This window comes from Octopus bimaculoides, chromosome 9, assembly GCF_046866305.1.
Source record: "Octopus bimaculoides isolate indiv1 chromosome 9, ASM4686630v1, whole genome shotgun sequence".
Classification (NCBI taxonomy): Eukaryota; Metazoa; Mollusca; class Cephalopoda; order Octopoda; family Octopodidae; genus Octopus; species Octopus bimaculoides.
The window spans coordinates 90202686-90220531 of record NC_142936.1 but is presented as its reverse complement, the minus strand read 5'-3'; the positions used below and the strand labels follow the sequence as shown (position 1 = coordinate 90220531).

The window sequence follows — 17846 nt, the reverse complement described above, 5'->3', positions numbered from 1 at the left end:
AAGCTCCACGAGGCTCCGGCAGCGGGATGGTGGTGAACCCTGCTGTACTCTTTCACTACAACTTTCTCTCACTCTTACTTCCTGTTTCTGTTGTGCCTGTAATTCAAAGGGTCAGCCTTGTCACACTGTGTCACGCTGAATATCCCCGAGAACTACGTTAAGGGTACACGTGTCTGTGGAGTGCTCAGCCACTTGCACGTTAATTTCACGAGCAGGCTGTTCCGTTGATCGGATCAACTGGAACCCTCGACGTCGTAAGCGACGGAGTACCAACAACAACGTACCAGTCAAATTCCAGGGTTGAACTAATCAACTAAAGTCTTCTCCGAAATATATCCGTTTGATAGAAATAATTGTTGAACCTAAGATTTAAAATTTAAATGTGTCAAAATCTAAATGAGGAAATTCTTTTTCAAAATTGCTTGTTTGTTTTCTTCAATTTTCTTTTTTAATTCCTATTAATGTAATTTTTTTTTTTTTTGGTCTATTCCAGGAGCTTGCATCCCAAGGGCAACATTATTAGCTAAACATGGCTATTTATAACTCTAATTTGTTACCAAGATGGTAGCACTTTGACGCAGGTGAGTTCCAACTGTACAGAGGGGACATTTTTGCTCAGTTTGCGGCTCAATACTCACTCTCATCTAGTCATGACAGGCACGTAGAATTCAAGTTGTCTTCATCTTTCTCTCTCTCTCTCTCTCTCTACCTATTCTCCTTTCCATCTTTCTGTCTATCACATTTTACATACTGGCATCCTATCTTGTCTGTCTTCCAATCACCTCTGTCTTTCTCTTTCTCTTCTTGGTCTTCCTCTCTCTCTCTCTCTCTCTCTCTATCTTTCTACCTCATTCTTTTCCTCTTCTCTTTTTTTTATCATTACCTTTTCTTTTTTGCGTATGTCTTTTGTAACTTATTATCTACACTTCTTCTTATTCTCTCCTTTCTTTCTATATTTTCCCCTCTTCTGACCCTGCATCACTCACTCACTCAACTCTCCTTCTCTCTCTCTCTCTCTCTCTCTCTCTCTCTCTCTCTTGAAAATTCTCCCTCTCTTACGTAACTCTTCACCTTTCTCTCTAATATTTTACAATGTTGTGTCAAATATTTCTTTCTAAATAACAACGAAACAAGCATAAAAGGTAGCAATGTTGTTAAGCCTTATCAAAAGAGATTATTTACAGATTCCTACCAATACTCCATATTAGACATACCATGGTCAGTTTTGCTTTTTGTCCCATGATGGTCACTTAAAAATGAACACCAGTTCATCTCATGCAGTTGATTCCATTGTTGAACTCCAGTTTCACTGTACAGAATTTACCCCATAATTGATCTCATAGCTAATTTAAATGCATCATTATCATAGTTATTATATGCAAGCATGGCTCTGTGGTCATTTGCTTCCCATCCACATGGTTTCAGGTTCAGTCCCACTGTGTGGCACCTTGGGTAAATGTCTTCTGCTATGGTCCTGGGCCAACCAATGCCTTGTGAGTCAATTTTGCAAGTGAATTTTTAGAAGGAAACAGAAAGAAGCCCATCATATACATATGTATGTATGTACGAATGTAAAGAGGAATCTCTTAACAATCGTCAAGCCTGCCACATGGCAACGTTGGTACTTGTCTCCAAAATGAATCCCTCTACATGAAACCATTGGTAGCTTTGTTTAGCCACAAATAAAGAATATTTTTCTACCAATACAGTGTTCAGTATTAGTGTGTGTGTGTGTGTGTATATATATATATATATATACTCTCTGCTCTTTTACTCTTTTACTTGTTTCAGTCTTTTGACTGGCCATGCTAGAGCACCGCCTTTAGTCGAGCAAATCGACCCCAGGACTTATTCTTTGTAAGCCTAGTACTTATTCTATCGGTCTTTTTTGCTGAACCGCTAAGTTACGGGGATGTAAACACACCAGCATCGGTTGTCAAGCGATGTTGATGAGGGACATACACAGACACACAAACATATACACACACATACATATATATATATACATATATACGACGAGCTTGTTTCAGTTTCCGTCTACCAAATCCACTCACAAGGCTTTGGTCGGCCCAAGGCTATAGTAGAAGACACTTGCCCAAGGTGCCACGCAGTGGCACTGAACCCGGAACCATGTGGTTGGTAAGCAAGCTACTTACCTCACAGCCACTCCTGCGCCTTCATGGGGAATTATTATTTTGCTTGGAAGCAAGTGAGGATTGACAACAGGAAGGACTTCTGGCCATAGGAAATCTGTCTAACCTATGCAAGCCTGGAAAAGCAGACATTAAAATGATGATAATGATTATTATTGTGTCCTTGAAACAACTCCTATGTTGTACTTGTCCTTACAAAGGACATGACAAAGGACCAGGATATCAATTCTGCTGTGGTGGACAGGTCTTCATGAGTACAGCAAGGTATCAGATATCCTAAAACCACTCTGGTAATGCTTGTTCATGAAGGGCTCTGCTTGCATTCTCTCAGCCCCATCAACCTTTTCTCTCCACATTTCATCTAACACCCATCACTTCTGTATCGAGAGCAGAATAGGCACATACTGCCTTACCCAGCTTCCTCAGTTACCTCCCCCATCCCCAACTACTTCCAATAACCATTATCCTCACCTCCCCACTGTCTCCACTAATCACCTCCTTTCTTCACCTTTTGTCCTCTGTGCTGTTCTCCATCATTAACGCCTCACTCATCTGCTATCGCCCTCAACACCTTCACATATCTACCGCAACCCCTGCCGCTCTAGTCTCTCCTATATTTCTCTCCAACATTACAAGGCAAGCCCTCCAGTGGTCACCCCAAGGGAAATGGAAGTGTTGCAGACCAAAAACAACATGCAGAAGGTCCATAGAAACTGAAGCACTGTCTGGGAACAAGTGCAAGATGGAGACAGATGGAGGTCTTTTGTTGGCACCCTAAAACTCCATACACAGTTAAAAGATTTAAGAAGAAGAAATGGGCCTTTTCTATGTTCTAGTGTGGAGGTGCAATGGCCCAGTGGTTAGGGCAGCGGACTCGCAGTTGTAGCATTGCGGTTTTGATTCCCAGACCGGGCGTTGTGAGTGTTTATTGAGTGGAAACACATAAAGCTCCACGAGGCTCCGGCAGGGGATGGTAGCGAACCCTGCTGTACTCTTTCACCACAACTTTTTCTCACTCTTTCTTCCTGTTTCTGTTGTACCTGCATTTTAAAGGGGACGGCCTTCTCACAATCTGTGTCACGCTGAATCTCCCCGAGAACTATGTTAAGGGTACACGTGTCTGAGGAGTGCTCAGCCACTTGCACGTTACTTTCATGAGCAGGCTGTTCTGTTGATCAGATTAACTGGAACCCTCGTCGTCGTAACCAACGGAGTGTCACGACGATGTTGTAGTATGTTGGTAGCATGAACTGAGAGAAGGCACTCTTTGTGAGTTGAGAATTGTGTGTAGGGTGCCCCAAATCACCGTGTGATTGCTCTTCCACCTCATTTTGGGGATCCTTTTTGTTGTTATTTTCTGTTATTGCCATTTATTATAATCTCTTTGTTATTATTAATGTTTTTGTTGTTATTGCTGATGTCACTCTTTTACTTGATGCAAATCCTCCATTGTTTCTGATTTGTTGCATTTCTTCATAGCATTGTGGCCAACACTTGGACCTGTGTAGGCTCATAAAAGGAAGAATAATAATAATAATCTTTTCTACTCTAGGCACAAGGCCCGAAATTTTGGGAGAGGGGGGGCTAGTCAATTAGATCGACCCCAGTATTCAACTGGTACTTAGTTTATCAACCCTGAAAGGATGAAAGGCAAAGTTGACCTTGGCGGAATTTGAACTCAGAATGTAAAGACAGATAAAATATTGCTAAACATTTCGCCTGGCGTGCTAACGATTCTGCCAGCTCGCCACTTCATAACAATAATAATAATAATAATAATAATAATAATGATGATAATGATTTCAAATTTTGGCACAACGCCAGCAATTTTGAGAAGGGTGTAAGTTGATTACATTGACCCCAGTGTTTCACTGGTACTTATTTATTGACCCTGAAAGGATGAAAGGCAAAGTTGACCATGGTGGAATTTGAACTTTGAATGTAAAGATAGGCAAATTGCCACTAAGCTTTTTGTTTGATGTGCTAACGATTCTGGCAGCTTGCCGCATTAATGATGATGACAACGATAATAGTTTCAAATTTTGCCACAAGGTGAGCGATTTTGGGGTAGGGAATGAGTCAATTATATCAACTCTGGTGTTCAGCTGCTGTTTATCTTATCAACCCTGAAAGGATGAAAGCAAAGTTGATGTCGGCGGAATTTAAACTCAGAATGCAGTGGCAGACGAAATACCGGTAAGCATTTCACCTGGCAGGCCAACAATTCTGCCAGATGGGCTACAGCAAATATTCTGCTCAATACCACAGATTTGCTTGTCAGTTGCTTGACCTTAACCAGTTGAGCATATCCCTTAGTGCATCTCTGGTCATGAGCAGGAGTACTGGGGGAGCATCATAGCCGTGTGTTGAGAGGAATTCTTTGGGGTTTGAATAATTCACATCCTTAAACAACCCTTTGAGCAGGATGGGCTCTGCAAAGTTATGTACCATTTATCTTGATATGAAATCACCATGTCGCACACATATGGTTGAGATGCATGTGCCTGGTGTACCCTTATCAGATGGGTAGTCATAATGGGTATACTGGGCTTTGTAGATTTGTACTTCAGTGTCACTTTGTTGGCATGCACTGTTCTCTCACTCAATAATAGACATATACAGTGCTTTTAGACATGAGAGAGCTCAACTGTGGGCATTGAAAAAGGGGAAGATAGTGCCAATTATTGTAGAGCCTTGTGGATAGTATCAGAAGATATTGAGAGGAATATAACGGAAATGGGAATGGAGTGCCCAGTAGAGCTGTTGTGAAAAGTTTGCCTCCTTGGTACGACCATAATCATCAGGAAAGTATTTGATAGTTGAAGAGAACAGGTAGTGTGGTATCCTAGTCTGCAAGCAGCTAACCTGCTACTCATGCAAGATTTCAAGAGTTCAAAGACGACGACGACGGCTGCTGCTGCTGTCTTTCATTCTTCTGAGGTCAGTAAAATCAAGTAAGTCCTGGGATTAAAGAAAAAAAGGAAAATTTGGGTTAAGTAAAGTACAAAGGCACAGGTGTGGTTGTGTAAAAAGGCTTGCCTTGCAACCAATTGGTTTCAAGTTCAATTCCCCTGCACAGCACCTTCGGCAAGTGTCTTCCATTATAGGTCCAGGTGAACCAATACCTTGTGAATGAATTTGGTAGATAGAAACTGTGTGGAAGCCTGTTGTGTTTATGTGTGTGTGTGTGTGTTTGTCACTTTTTCACTGCTTGACAAATGGTGTTGGTTTGTTTACATCCCTGTAACTTAGCACTTTGGCAAAAGACAAAATAGAATAAGTTCCTGACATGGGTATGTACTGGGGTTTATTCGTTCAATTAAATCTTTCAAGTTGGTGCCCCAACATGGCTGCTGTCCAATAACTGGAACAAGTTATTTGATACTGGGGATGATTTAATCTACTGAAATCTTGCAGCCATTTTGTATTGATGTTACAATTCATCATCGTCATCGTCATCATTATTATCATTGCGAGCTGGCAGAATCATTAACAAGCCAGGTAAAATGCTTCACGACATTTCACCCGTCTGCACATTCTGAGTTCAAATCCCTCTGAGGTTGACTTTGTCTTTCCTCTTTTCAGGGTCAATAAATTAATTACCAGTGAAACACTGGGGTTGATGTAATCAGCTAGTATCCTCCCCAAAAATTTCAGGCCTTTAGTAGGAAGGATTGAGCTGGCAGTATTGTGAGTGTGTCAGACGAAATGTTTAGTAGTATTTTGTCTGTCACTATGTTCTGAGTTCAAATTCCACCGAGGTCAATTTTATCTTTCATCCTTTCAGGGTTGATAATATTAAGTACCAGTTGAACACGAGGGTCGATGTAATCGACTCATCCCCTCCCCCAAAACTGCTGCCCATGTCACAAATTTTGAAACCATTATTATTATTATTATTATTATTAAGACAGCAAGCCAGCAGAATTGTTAGCACACTAGGCAAAATGCTTAGCGGTATTTCACCCTTCTCTGTGTTCTGAGTTCAAATTCTGCTGAGGTTGGCTTTGCCTTTCACCTTTTTGGGGTGGATAAATTAAGTACCAGTGAAACACTGGGGTCAGTTTAATTGACTAGTCCCCCTCCCCACAAATTTCAGATCTTGTGCCTATAGTTGAAAGGAATATTATTATTATTAGTGGTGCTGAAGTGGTATAAGTCGCTGACAAAGCTTTGTCAATGAAGCTGGATAAATGGAAACTGTGTGGAAGCCCAATTTTCTTATCTGGACTATATCTTTTCATGGATGATAGGTTTAATCTATTATCTGGTGTAACTCTATCACCTGTCTTTTTGGGTGCCTTCAGTTGAATCCATTTTGTTGCAAACATTTGGGCCTTGTTTCTGTTAGAAGTAAGTGTCACAGTTGCTTGAGTTTGATGCCACTGCACTGGGTAAATACCTTCTACAATAGTCTTAGACTAATCCTTGTTTTATGAATTGAATTGAGGAAATGGAAATAGCATGGAAATCCATCAGGTAGATTGTATCTTTTCTTAGATGATAAACCAAAATCATTACATGAGTTTAACGGCCACATGTTTCTTGGTTACTTTTCCATGCCAAATTATGGAAAATCTTCAAAATATCATGGGTTCTGCCCACTTCTTCCTTTGACTCTTTAGCATTTAAAAAACTGGCCATATCCAGCCAAATTATTCTATCTGTTTTATGCTCAAACTAGTCAGATCTAGCTTCTTACACCAACCCTACAATATCATTCTAAAAATCGAGTTACCTCATAAAAATTTCAAAGCTACAAAATAATGAATGATTAATACAAAACAATGTGAATAAATAAGTATTGCATTTGACAGGATAATGTGAATGCTGAAGGGTTAATTAAAACAAATTATAAAAGTATGTTAGAAGCCATCATTGTTATTACCATGGCAAATGTTGTTGTAGATAGTTTTCATGATGTGTCTTATGTTAAGCTGAGAAGTTCCATATAGAACTGTGTAAATTAGTTTCTCTGTGCTGCTGGCACTATTTTACTTATTTCTATCATGAATATCAAAAATTGCAATATCTCTAATTAAATAAAACTAAAATCTCATGCCTATGTCAGATGGCTTTGGTCTTGTTGTTGTTCTGGTTGCTGTTAAGATTTGACTTGTTTTGATTAATGGTATTATGGCACTATTTCTTGAATTACTTTATATTCTAATGCACCTGTAAATTGGGTTCTGTGTATGTACATGTGTAGGAATGTGTATATGTGTATGAACATGTGTTTGTATGTATGTACATATATATATATAAGTATATTTATTTATATATATGTGTGTATATGTGTATATATATAAAAATATGTATATGCATGTGTGTATATATATAAATGCATGTATGTGTGTGAGCATATACACATACCTGTATACATATAAACACGCACAAGTGTGTTTAGGAACATGTGTGCATGCATTTATACACATATACATGCACAAACTCACTTGCACACACATACACTCACACATCATGCATGTCCATACACACACACACACACACACACACACGTATGTGGGAATACAGCTAAAACAACTCGAAATATTTCTTTCAAAAATCTTTAAAAGATTTAAAATTATTTTATTTTTTAATAATAATATTGATTATGTATGCGTGTATATTATTATACATTATTATAAATATATATATGTATATATGTGCATTATTAATATACAGATGCATGCGCATACAGAGAACCAGAAAAGTACACGGATATATATTTGTATACAAATTTCACACTTGTATATACATACTTATGTATGTATACACACAGATGTTTAGAGATACTTATGTGTACATATACATGCATTTATACAATTACACATGCATGCGCATACACATATTGATTGTTGAATGTTATTCTAGTGTACCGTTATTGTTTTAAAATCTGTACCTGGAATCTCGGTACAGTTCTTTTGATCTTCCATCAATTACTTTCATTGATGATGGGTTTTATTATATTTGAAGAAATAACCTGTATCTACCTTCAAAAGAAAATATTTTCATGCCTTTTTTTTTTCTTTCTCTTAATTTAAAATAAAATTATAAAAAAAAAAACAAAAAAAAAAAACAAAAACACTCAAAAATAAAGACATGAAATTCGGTTGGTGGTGACAAAATTATCTTCAGCACTTTAAATAAAAAGTTACTTTTTAATTATTTTTTTGCATCAGATTTCTAACTGCAAATTCACCAAGTCAGTTCTTACTCAAGTCAAAATCTCACCTTTGCAAGGTTCTGGCTGGCTGGCTGGCTGGTTGGGTGGATGGAACTCGCATTCATATCTTTTGAAATTCAACACTTTTTTTCTGACATCTCTCTCTCTCTTTCTCTGTCCCTGTTCATATTGTCTGTGAATCTGTCTTTGTTTCCTTTTAAACCTCTTTCTTATAACACCCTCTACTCTCTCTGTCTCTGTCTCTCTCTCTCTCTCTCTCTCTCTCTCTCAATGTTTCATCTCCCCACCCCACCCCCTTTCTATTATTTGCTTTTCTGTTTTCAATTTTCTTGTCATCTCAGGAACAATTTTTTTCTGCTGTCACTTCATATATAAATTCCTCATCTACTAGAAATTAAAGACAGTCAGTGGCCGATACATGATGTGCAGATCCTGGAGACCCCAAATTTCACAGTGCCCAGCCAAAATAAAATGAACACCTCTGATTGTGAGTGAGACCTGTTTTACTAAATTTCATTGCTTCTCAAAAAAAAAAAAAAAAAAAAAAAAAACCTTTCATATTTTCATTATCAGCATAACTATAATGTTTTGTGAAATATTGTCAGTTTTGTGTTGTTCCTTTCTAAATGACTGTTCTACATGTGCTTAGTTGGTCGAGTCTGGTAGGACCTACTTCTTATTGTTTCGTGTCTCTTATTTGAGGAATATATGAATGATGATGACGATGACGAGGATGATGGTTTGTCGAGTCAGTGCTGCGTTACGAGTCCTTCTCATCTTGCAGCTGGGAAAGGTCTGGTGCTGGTCCTGTCTGTTGTGATTTGTTGCCTAATGTTGAGTAACTGTGTTGGGGTGGGGGTGACATTTGTGCGACTATTACAGCAGATGCAATTGCCATGACCATCCATGCTGGCATGTATGGTGCTAGGCCACTTTTGGATTACTGAAAGAAGGCTGCATGAAGGGCATGCTTGAGCTGCTCTCGATGATGTAGAAGCATATCTCTGTCTGTCTGTATGTCTCCTTCTCTCTTTTAGAGTTTGTTCTTAACCTCTTAAATAAACATTTTTCCCAATAGTCACAACTCTTTTCAGTCTGTGTTCAAATCCTTCTGGATTTAACTTTACCTTTCATCATTTCGGAATCAATAAATAAAGTACCACTTGAGTACTAGAATTGATGGTAACAACTAAATCCCTCTCCTAGAAAATTATTGGTCTCGTGCCTAAATTAGAAGCATCTGTTATCAGAGTTTTGGGGTAACTGAAAGCTTGTTTGTCAGTCATTAAAGACAACTTCATATTGGCCATTGGTCTGGGTTAATTTGCAGGTCAATCAGGGCTGACTTCCCATTGCTACAAGAACCAGTTAAAGAATTGATGGCGTCTATGTTAATATTCTTCTGTAGTTTTTTGGAAAAAGCACCATTTCCAGGTTATTGCAGGGTGGTTGGTGTTAGGAAGGGCATCCAGCCATAAAAACTGTGACAAAACAGTCACAGAAGTCTGGTACAGTCTTCTGCTTCGCCAGCTCCTGTCAAACCATCCAACCCATGCCAGCATGGAAGGTGGATGTTAAACGATGTTGATGATGACGATGATGCCACAGAGAGGCACAACTTGCTATTATTGTAAACAATAAGAATAAACTATGTCTGAGAAAAATATGGGATTATGAGGGTCAAATGAAAAGCTTTGTAGTACGGGGCTGACCTGAGGCTTAATAACAACCATCACACATTTAGAAGACTACACATCATTTATTCTATTAGCAATTAAAGACAAAAGCAATGAACCCTTTAGCATTTAAACTGGCCATATCCAACCCAGATATTCTACCTGCTTTATATTCAAACCAGCTGAGTTTGGTCTCTCACACCTACCCTACAATGTCATTCTAAAGAAAGCAATCACACCATTGAGATCTTAAGGTTCTGAGATAATGCATGGTTAATTCAAACAATAAAAATAAATGTTACATTTGACAGAGTCATCTGAATGCGAAACGGTTAAAGGATGTCCTAAAAATCTGTGCTTTTGAAGCTAAGTGGAATGAAATATTCCTTATTCAAAACGTAAGGATTGATGATAGAAAGGGTATCTGGCTGTAAAATTCTGCCTCACTAAGTCTCAATCCAAATCTTAACATTATGGGGAAAATGCATTTTAAAAAAATGAACATACATAGGCTCAGGCGTGGTAAGAAGTTTGCTTCCCGATCACAGTAGGACTGGGTTCGGTCCCACTGCATGACACCTTGGGCAAGTGCCGTCTTCTATTGCCTCTGGCTGACTAAAGCCTTGTGAGTGGATTTGTTAGATGGAAACTGAAAGAAGCCTGTTGTGTGTGTGTGTGTGTGTGAATGCTTGTTTGTTTGTGTCTGTGTTTGTTCCCCCATTGTCGCTTGACAACTGGTGTTGGTGTGTTTACATCCCCACAGCTTAGCAGTTAGGCAAAAGAAACCAATAGCGTAAGTACCAGGTTTTAAAATAAGTACAGGGTGGGGCCGATTCATTCGACTAAATTGGCTTCCAAGCAGTGCCCCAGCATGGCCACAGTCTAATGACTGAAACAAGTGTATCGGTTATAGTTTCTTGGGTCTGACCTCACATTGCTCACTGTGCAGGGTGGGGATTTTCAAATGGTGTGCTGCAAACGGTATCTAAGATCCTCTATGGATTTTTGAAGATATGATTTAACCTTTTCGTTACTGTAATCATTTTGAGATACTCTGTGTTTCTTTCAATTACTTTATAACAAAGAATTTAGTAAAATAACTTAGTTATCATTAAGCTAATGTTAGGAACATAAATTGTGATTAAGGTTTGGAGGAAGATTTTAATTCAAAACTTATGAAAACAAGACATTTGTACTACAGAGCCAGAGGTGGTTTCAGCCAGGTTGGTATCAAAAGGGTTGAATTAATAATTTGTTAACCCTTTTGTTACCATATTTCTGTTGAGATGTTCTGTGTTTCTTTCAATTGATTTTAAATGTAACAATAAAGAATTTAGTAAAATAACTAGGTTATCATTCAGCTAGTGTTAGGAACATAAATTGTGACAAAAGTTTGGTGGAAGATTTTAATTCAAAACTTATGAAAAGAAGACATTTGTACTACAGAGCCAGGGGCGGTTTCAGCCGGGTTGGTCATGAAAGGGTTAAGGATTTAAACAAAATCCATTGTAATGCTTGAGCTTCTTGAAAACTGTGTTATTTTGTTATACAGAAGTGTGATTAGTAAGACAAGGTAAGCAATAGTTTTCTATATTTTTTGTGAATTTTAAACATTAAAATATTGTTTGTTTATCCTTTTAACTTCTCATGTGCAGTGCACCTGTAATTTTTGTTATTTGATCTCTAGTATCCCACTAAGCCGAAAAGATTGAGAACCACTCGAATAGGTTAACTAAAGACATGTCTGTAGGGTATTGAAGGGAACTTCTTGTTAGGATTTAGGCAACTGGAAATGGTTGTATGCCATCAAAGAGAACTTTTGTTGGTCACTGAAGACACAATAATTGGTCGTTAAAGGGGATTACCCATTGATTGCTGTATTGAACAGTAAAGTACATGTTCGTAGGTTATTGGAAGAGACTACAGTATTTGGGGAACTGGAGACATGTCTGTTGGTCATTAAAGAGGACTTCATATGGGTCACTGTATTTGGTCGGTTTGCAGGTCATCAAGATTGGCCTTACATTTGTACAGCTGCCAGCTCAAGGTTCAATGGGTTCTATGCCTGTAAATAAAAGTAGGATGAGTGGGTTTAACATGAATGTACAGGTTCATTAGGCTGGAGCCCATCTTAGTTTCCATGGAATGTGAGTGACTGAGAGAGTGTAATACTTAATCCTACTGAACGAGATGCCAGTCCATTGAAAGGTTAACTCCCAGCTGCTTTTAAGCAGACTGGAGCAACGTGAAATGATGTGTTTTGATCAAGAATACGACACCCTGCTTGGTGTGGGAATCAAAACCTCAATCACAAGTCTAACATCTGAACCTGTGTGTCATGCATCTTCACAGGCCAGTACTTTGATGCAGTACTTTGCCTTAATCTCTTGAAAAATACAAATTTCCATGTTGAAATTAAATAGGTGTCATAGAGAGGTATAGCTTACTATTGTAAGCAACAAAAATACACAATAATTGATGAGTGTTTCAAATGTGTTTAGGGTTACTGGGACAGAGTGAATAATATAAGAAGTATTGTAGGTGAATGTTACATATTATTAAGATTAAAACAGAAAATATTCTGTAGTCTGAACTAAGAATTATACAAAATGCATTAGGTACCTGTATGTATATATATGTCCTTTCCTAGTATTTATAGGCCAGATTTCATTTCATGGTGTTAAACATTCAATCGTTCGTTCATTGGCACTCCGTCGCTTATGACGTCAAGGGTTCCAGTTGATCTGATCAACGGAACAGCCAGCTCGTGAAATTAACGTGCAAGTGGCTGAGCACTCCACAGACACGTATACCCTTTACATAGTTCTCGGGGATATTCAGCGTGACACAGTGTGACAAGGCTGACCCTTTGAAATACAGGCACAACAGAAACAGGAAGTAAGAGTGAGAGAAAGTTGTGGTGAAAGAGTACAGCAGGGTTCGCCACCATCCCTTGCCGGAGCCTCGTGGAGCTTTAGGTGTTTTCGCTCAATAAACACTCACAACACCCGGTCTGGGAATTGAAACCGCGATCCTATGACCGCGAGTCCGCTGCCCTAACCACTGGGCCATTATGCCTCCACTGGTGTTAAACAGATAGGAAATAAATCCCTCCCTGCCATAGGGTGCCCATTAATATCATTAGGTGCAAATAGAACCATGTGTTGGGAATATGTGACTGGCACAGGCTGAAGGTAGGCAGGTAACTGACATAAACAACGGTAACTTTTCATATTTTTACTTGTCCTTTGAGCCGATCTGGACAATTACAGATGATGATGATTGATGATGACAATAAAGACATCTTAGTTCAGCTGCTGTTAGGATCATTAACCTTCACCCATTACTATTATCATTATTTTAATGGACACTTTTCCATACTTGCATGGACCAAATGAAGTATATTGAAGCAGATTTCTCTATGGACAGACACCATTCCTAATTTCAACCCTCACCTGTTTCTAAGAAAGGTAATATGTTCCCATGGCCAGGTATATTTACACAGAATATTGGAAATTACTGACACTGCTTGTATGAGAGGGACAGACATTTACAACAATGTCAAGACAAGGAGACACACACATATGCATACATAAACACACACACATCTTGTCGGCTTGGCTTCCCAATCAAAGATTTATGGGGAAGGATGTCCATGTCTGTTGTGGGCTTGCTGATGCCTGACGAGTCTGGTTTGGGACAAACAGTCATGACTGCAGAAGCTGAACAGAAAGCTAGGCCGATCAGCGCTGGTTGTAGTGTCCTTTTTCCATTTTCTCTCTTGTCTGCCAGGATAATCCTGTGGTTGTGTGTAAGGTAGACTATTACCTGGAAGACACCATGCTTCATGGTTAATGGCAAGAACAGGCTACTGGTGGTGAACAATGTGGCAGGTGCTGAAGGATTTCTTTAAGGGGTCCTTGTATTTCTTCTTTGGTGCTCATCTACCTTGGTGACCTGAGGAGAGTTCACCATATGGCATGTTCTTGGGAAGTTGATCCTAATTGTGGTAGGATTCTTTCAGTTTCCATTTCCCAAATGCATTCACAAGACATTGGTCAACCCAGGGCTATTGCAGAAGACACTTGCCCGAGGTGGGACTCAGTGGGATTGAACCCAAAACCATGTAATTAAGAAGCAAACTTTAACCATACAGCCATTCCTACACCCATCATGAATAATATCTATGTTTTGACAACAATATTTGATTTATCCAGTAAAGAATAGCAATAGTTAAGGCGGCGAGCTGGCAGAAACGTTACCATGCCGGGCAAAATGCTCAGAGGTATTTCACGTGTCTTTACATTCCGAGTTCAAATTCTGCCAAGGTCGACTTTGCCTTTCATCCTTTCGGGGGTTGATAAATTAAGTACCAGTTGTGTACTGGGATCGATCTAATCGACTGCCCCCCACCTCTCCCAAAATTTCAGGCCTTGTGCCTAGAGTAGAAAGGAAAGAGTAATTGTTGATTGTTAATCAATCTTGATTAAGGAAGCATATGAACAATGACAATCCAGTTATGGCCATTCCTTCTTTAGGTGTATTCCTGGTTACATTATCTTATGTGGCCTTTTGTGTTCAAGACTGTTTGCTCAATCAAGCTTGACAAGGGGGTTATGTTAACAACACTTGTTAATGATTCATTCGTCTTCACATTGCAGGATGTATATGAGTCAGCAGTTAATTTGATTGGCCAACTCTGTGTTTCTGCTCATTCTGCTTTTTTCTTGTTATTTTCTCTTTTTTTTTTTTATCTTTTCTGTTACTCGTTTCAGTCATTAGACTGTGGCCATACTGGGGCACTGCCTTGAAGAATTTTTAGCCGAATGAATGGAGCCCAGTACTTATTCCATCTATCTCTTTTGCTGAACTGTTAAGCTATGGAGACATAAACACACCAACACTGATTGTCAAGTAGTGGTGGTGGGGAGCAAAGACAGACACAAAGACACACACACACACACACACATGATGGGCTTCTTTCAGTTTCCATCTATGAAATCCACTCACAAGGCTTTGGTCAGCCTGAGACTATAGTAGAGCCCAAGGTGCCACGTGATAGGACTGAACCTGGAAGCATGTAATTTGGAAGCAAACTTCTTACCACACAGCCATGCCTGCGTCTGATGTATAAAAGCATAAAAAAACAGTGTAAGTTAGGGCTGATTCTTAACCTTTGTCATGGGACCTAATATATACTTTTCTACTCTAGGCACAAGGCCTGAAATTTTTAGGGAGAGTGCCAGTTGATTAGATCAACCCCAGTATGCAACTGGTACTTAATTTATTGACCCCAAAAGGATGAAAGACAAAGTCGACCTTGGCGGAATTTGAACTCAGAATGTGGAGACCCCCTTCGGTCATGAATGACCATGGGATTGCACCTAGAAAGTTATCTTCCAAGGCACAAGTCCGGGCAAGGTTGTTTATGGAAGGCCAGCAGTCGTCCATGCATACCAGCTTCCCCTCTCCACACCACCGACGTTATCCAAGGGAAAGGCAGTGATGTCGCAACTCATTTCTTCTGAGTTAACTGGAGCAACGTGAAATAAAGTGTCTTGCTCAAGAACACAACACACAGCCCAGTCTGGGAATCGAACTCACAACCTCACGATCGTAAGCTCGATGCTCTAACCACTGAGCCATGCGCCTTCACTCAGAATGTAAAGACAAGACAAAATACCTATTTCGTTATTGCCCACAAGGGGCTAAACATAGAGGGAACAAACAAGAACAGACGAACGGATTAAGTCGATTACATCGACCCCAGTGCGTAACTGGTACTTAATTTATCGACCCCGAAAGGATGAAAGGCAAAGTCGACCCCGGCGGAATTTGAACTCAGAACTTAACGGCAGACAAAATACCGCTAAGCATTTCACCCGGCCTGCTAACGTTTCTGCCAGCTCGCCACTTTATGGGGTCTAATATATTGCACTACTCTTGTGTAGACTCCTTCTTTGTATGAAAATAAATAGATCTTCATCGACTTCCCAGGAATCATTTTTCATGACATTTTCTCACTTTCTTCTCTTCTCCTTCATAGAGCCAAAAGAGCCAGTATTTTCATTGGTCATAATTCTCTGTTTCCGTGAGAAATAAAAGTAAGACATGTTGAAACACTTGTGCAAAGACTCGTTATTCTTGTGATTAACTTAGGATTTAATTACCTTGCATCTAAGTGATAAGGTAGTGAAAACAATTTGTCCTAGTGTCTGAAGAAGAGGTACAAATTTGTGGAATGAGACAAGCGAGTGCAGCTGTGTGGACACGGGTCATTTGGCATGGCTGACTGAATGGTCAGTCTGTTTTGGAGCTGAAGGCAAACGTCTGCTCAGAAATATACATGTACAAATAGAAAGGGAGAGAGAGGAGGGGGGTGATGTTCTGCTTTATTAATTGAACATGATTGACGAAAATGCTTTCCCTCTTCTCATCCACATAAAAGAGATATTATTTGGACATAACTGATGTAATGTCTTTCCCTCTCTTCATACAAAAGAAGGGAAATTTACCCACACAAACAGAGAGAGAGAGAGAATGAAGCGTTAAAATGTCTCATGTCAAATAAGTCAGCATCGAATCAGTGACGCTAAATGGGTGGCACCAAAATGATTTGTGCCAAAACGTCTCATCATCGTCGTCATTTAACATCTGCTTTCCATGCTAGCATGGGTTGGACGATTTGACTGGGGACTGGTGAAACCAGATGGCTACACCAGGCTCCAATCTGATTTGGCAGAGTTTCTGCAGCTGGATGCCCTTCCTAATGCCAACCACTCCGAGAGTGTAGTGGGTGCTTTTACGTGCCACCAGCACGAAGGCTAGTCAAGTGGTACTGGCAACGGCCACACTCAAAATGGTGTATTTTACGTGCCACCCGCACAGGAGCCAGTTCGGCGGCACTAAACCCACAAATTGATGGTTCTTCACCTGACCATTACAATATCCTGATGATGACAATAATGATTAAAATAGTTTTTTGTTCATCTCATTTACATTTCTCGTTATCATTAAGAATGGTTTTTGTGTTGAAATTGCCATTTGTTGCTGATGTTATTACTGTTGCTGCAGTTGTTGCTCTTTTTGTTGTTGATGTTGTTGCGATTGCTGTTATTGTAGCTGTTGTTGTTTTTGTAGTTGTACTTGATATTGTGGCAGCTGTTTCCATCGTTGATGCCGTTGTTGTTGTAGTAGCCTTTGCTGTTGTTGTTGTTGTTGTTGTTTTGAAACTGCTTGGAACGGTTTGTGGAAATGCCATGATCACTGACTTGGAAATGGCTGTTGTTTTTCTAGCAGCTCTCGACACCTTTTATAATCCATCTTGTTTGGTGTTTTGCATTGAGCAAGCTGAAAGGTGAAGAGTTCCATTCACACCAATGTTAACATTCTCCAGATTTTCTTCTGCTGTCTTTTCTTGTCCATCTCCTTCTCCAACCACCATCACCATCACCTCGATGATCTCTACCACTACAAATCTCCACGCCCCTCCCACCCTCCCCCACCTTGGCTTCCACCATGACATTACTATTCTATCATCCACCACCATCACCATTTCACTGTTCTGCACCATCATCAATAACACCAACCCTTGCTCCTCCACCACCATCACTACAGCCACTTATCTCCATCCCTATCATCCTTGCTGATCTTCACTACCATTTGATCAAACCTACATCCACCATCACCACTACTACTATTGCTACCACCACTACCACCATCACTACTTCTGCCACCACTACTACTACTACTACCATTAATCTAGTTCATCTTCTACCTTTGCTTTCCCCACCACATCCCTACCCTGAACAATAACAACAACAACAACACCAC

At 39.6% G+C, this 17846-nt stretch overlaps 1 protein-coding gene across 12 annotated transcripts in view; it reads left to right on the top strand.

The window, feature by feature from the left end:
- Nucleotides 1-347: 347 nt before the first annotated feature.
- Nucleotides 348-17846, top strand: part of LOC106869835 (serine/threonine-protein kinase tousled-like 2) — a 221815-nt gene continuing 204316 nt past the window's right edge. For 2 of the 12 annotated variants that reach the window (XM_089358008.1, XM_089358004.1), the window contains exons 1-2: nucleotides 482-657; nucleotides 8729-8824. In XM_089358008.1, the coding sequence (XP_089214134.1) occupies nucleotides 651-657; nucleotides 8729-8824 (103 nt within the window). In that variant the 5' untranslated portion in view covers nucleotides 482-650. Of the gene's footprint in view, nucleotides 658-8678; nucleotides 8825-17846 lie in introns of all 12 variants that reach the window. The other 10 variants (XM_089358013.1, XM_089358007.1, XM_089358014.1 and 7 more) reach the window with 6 other exon arrangements.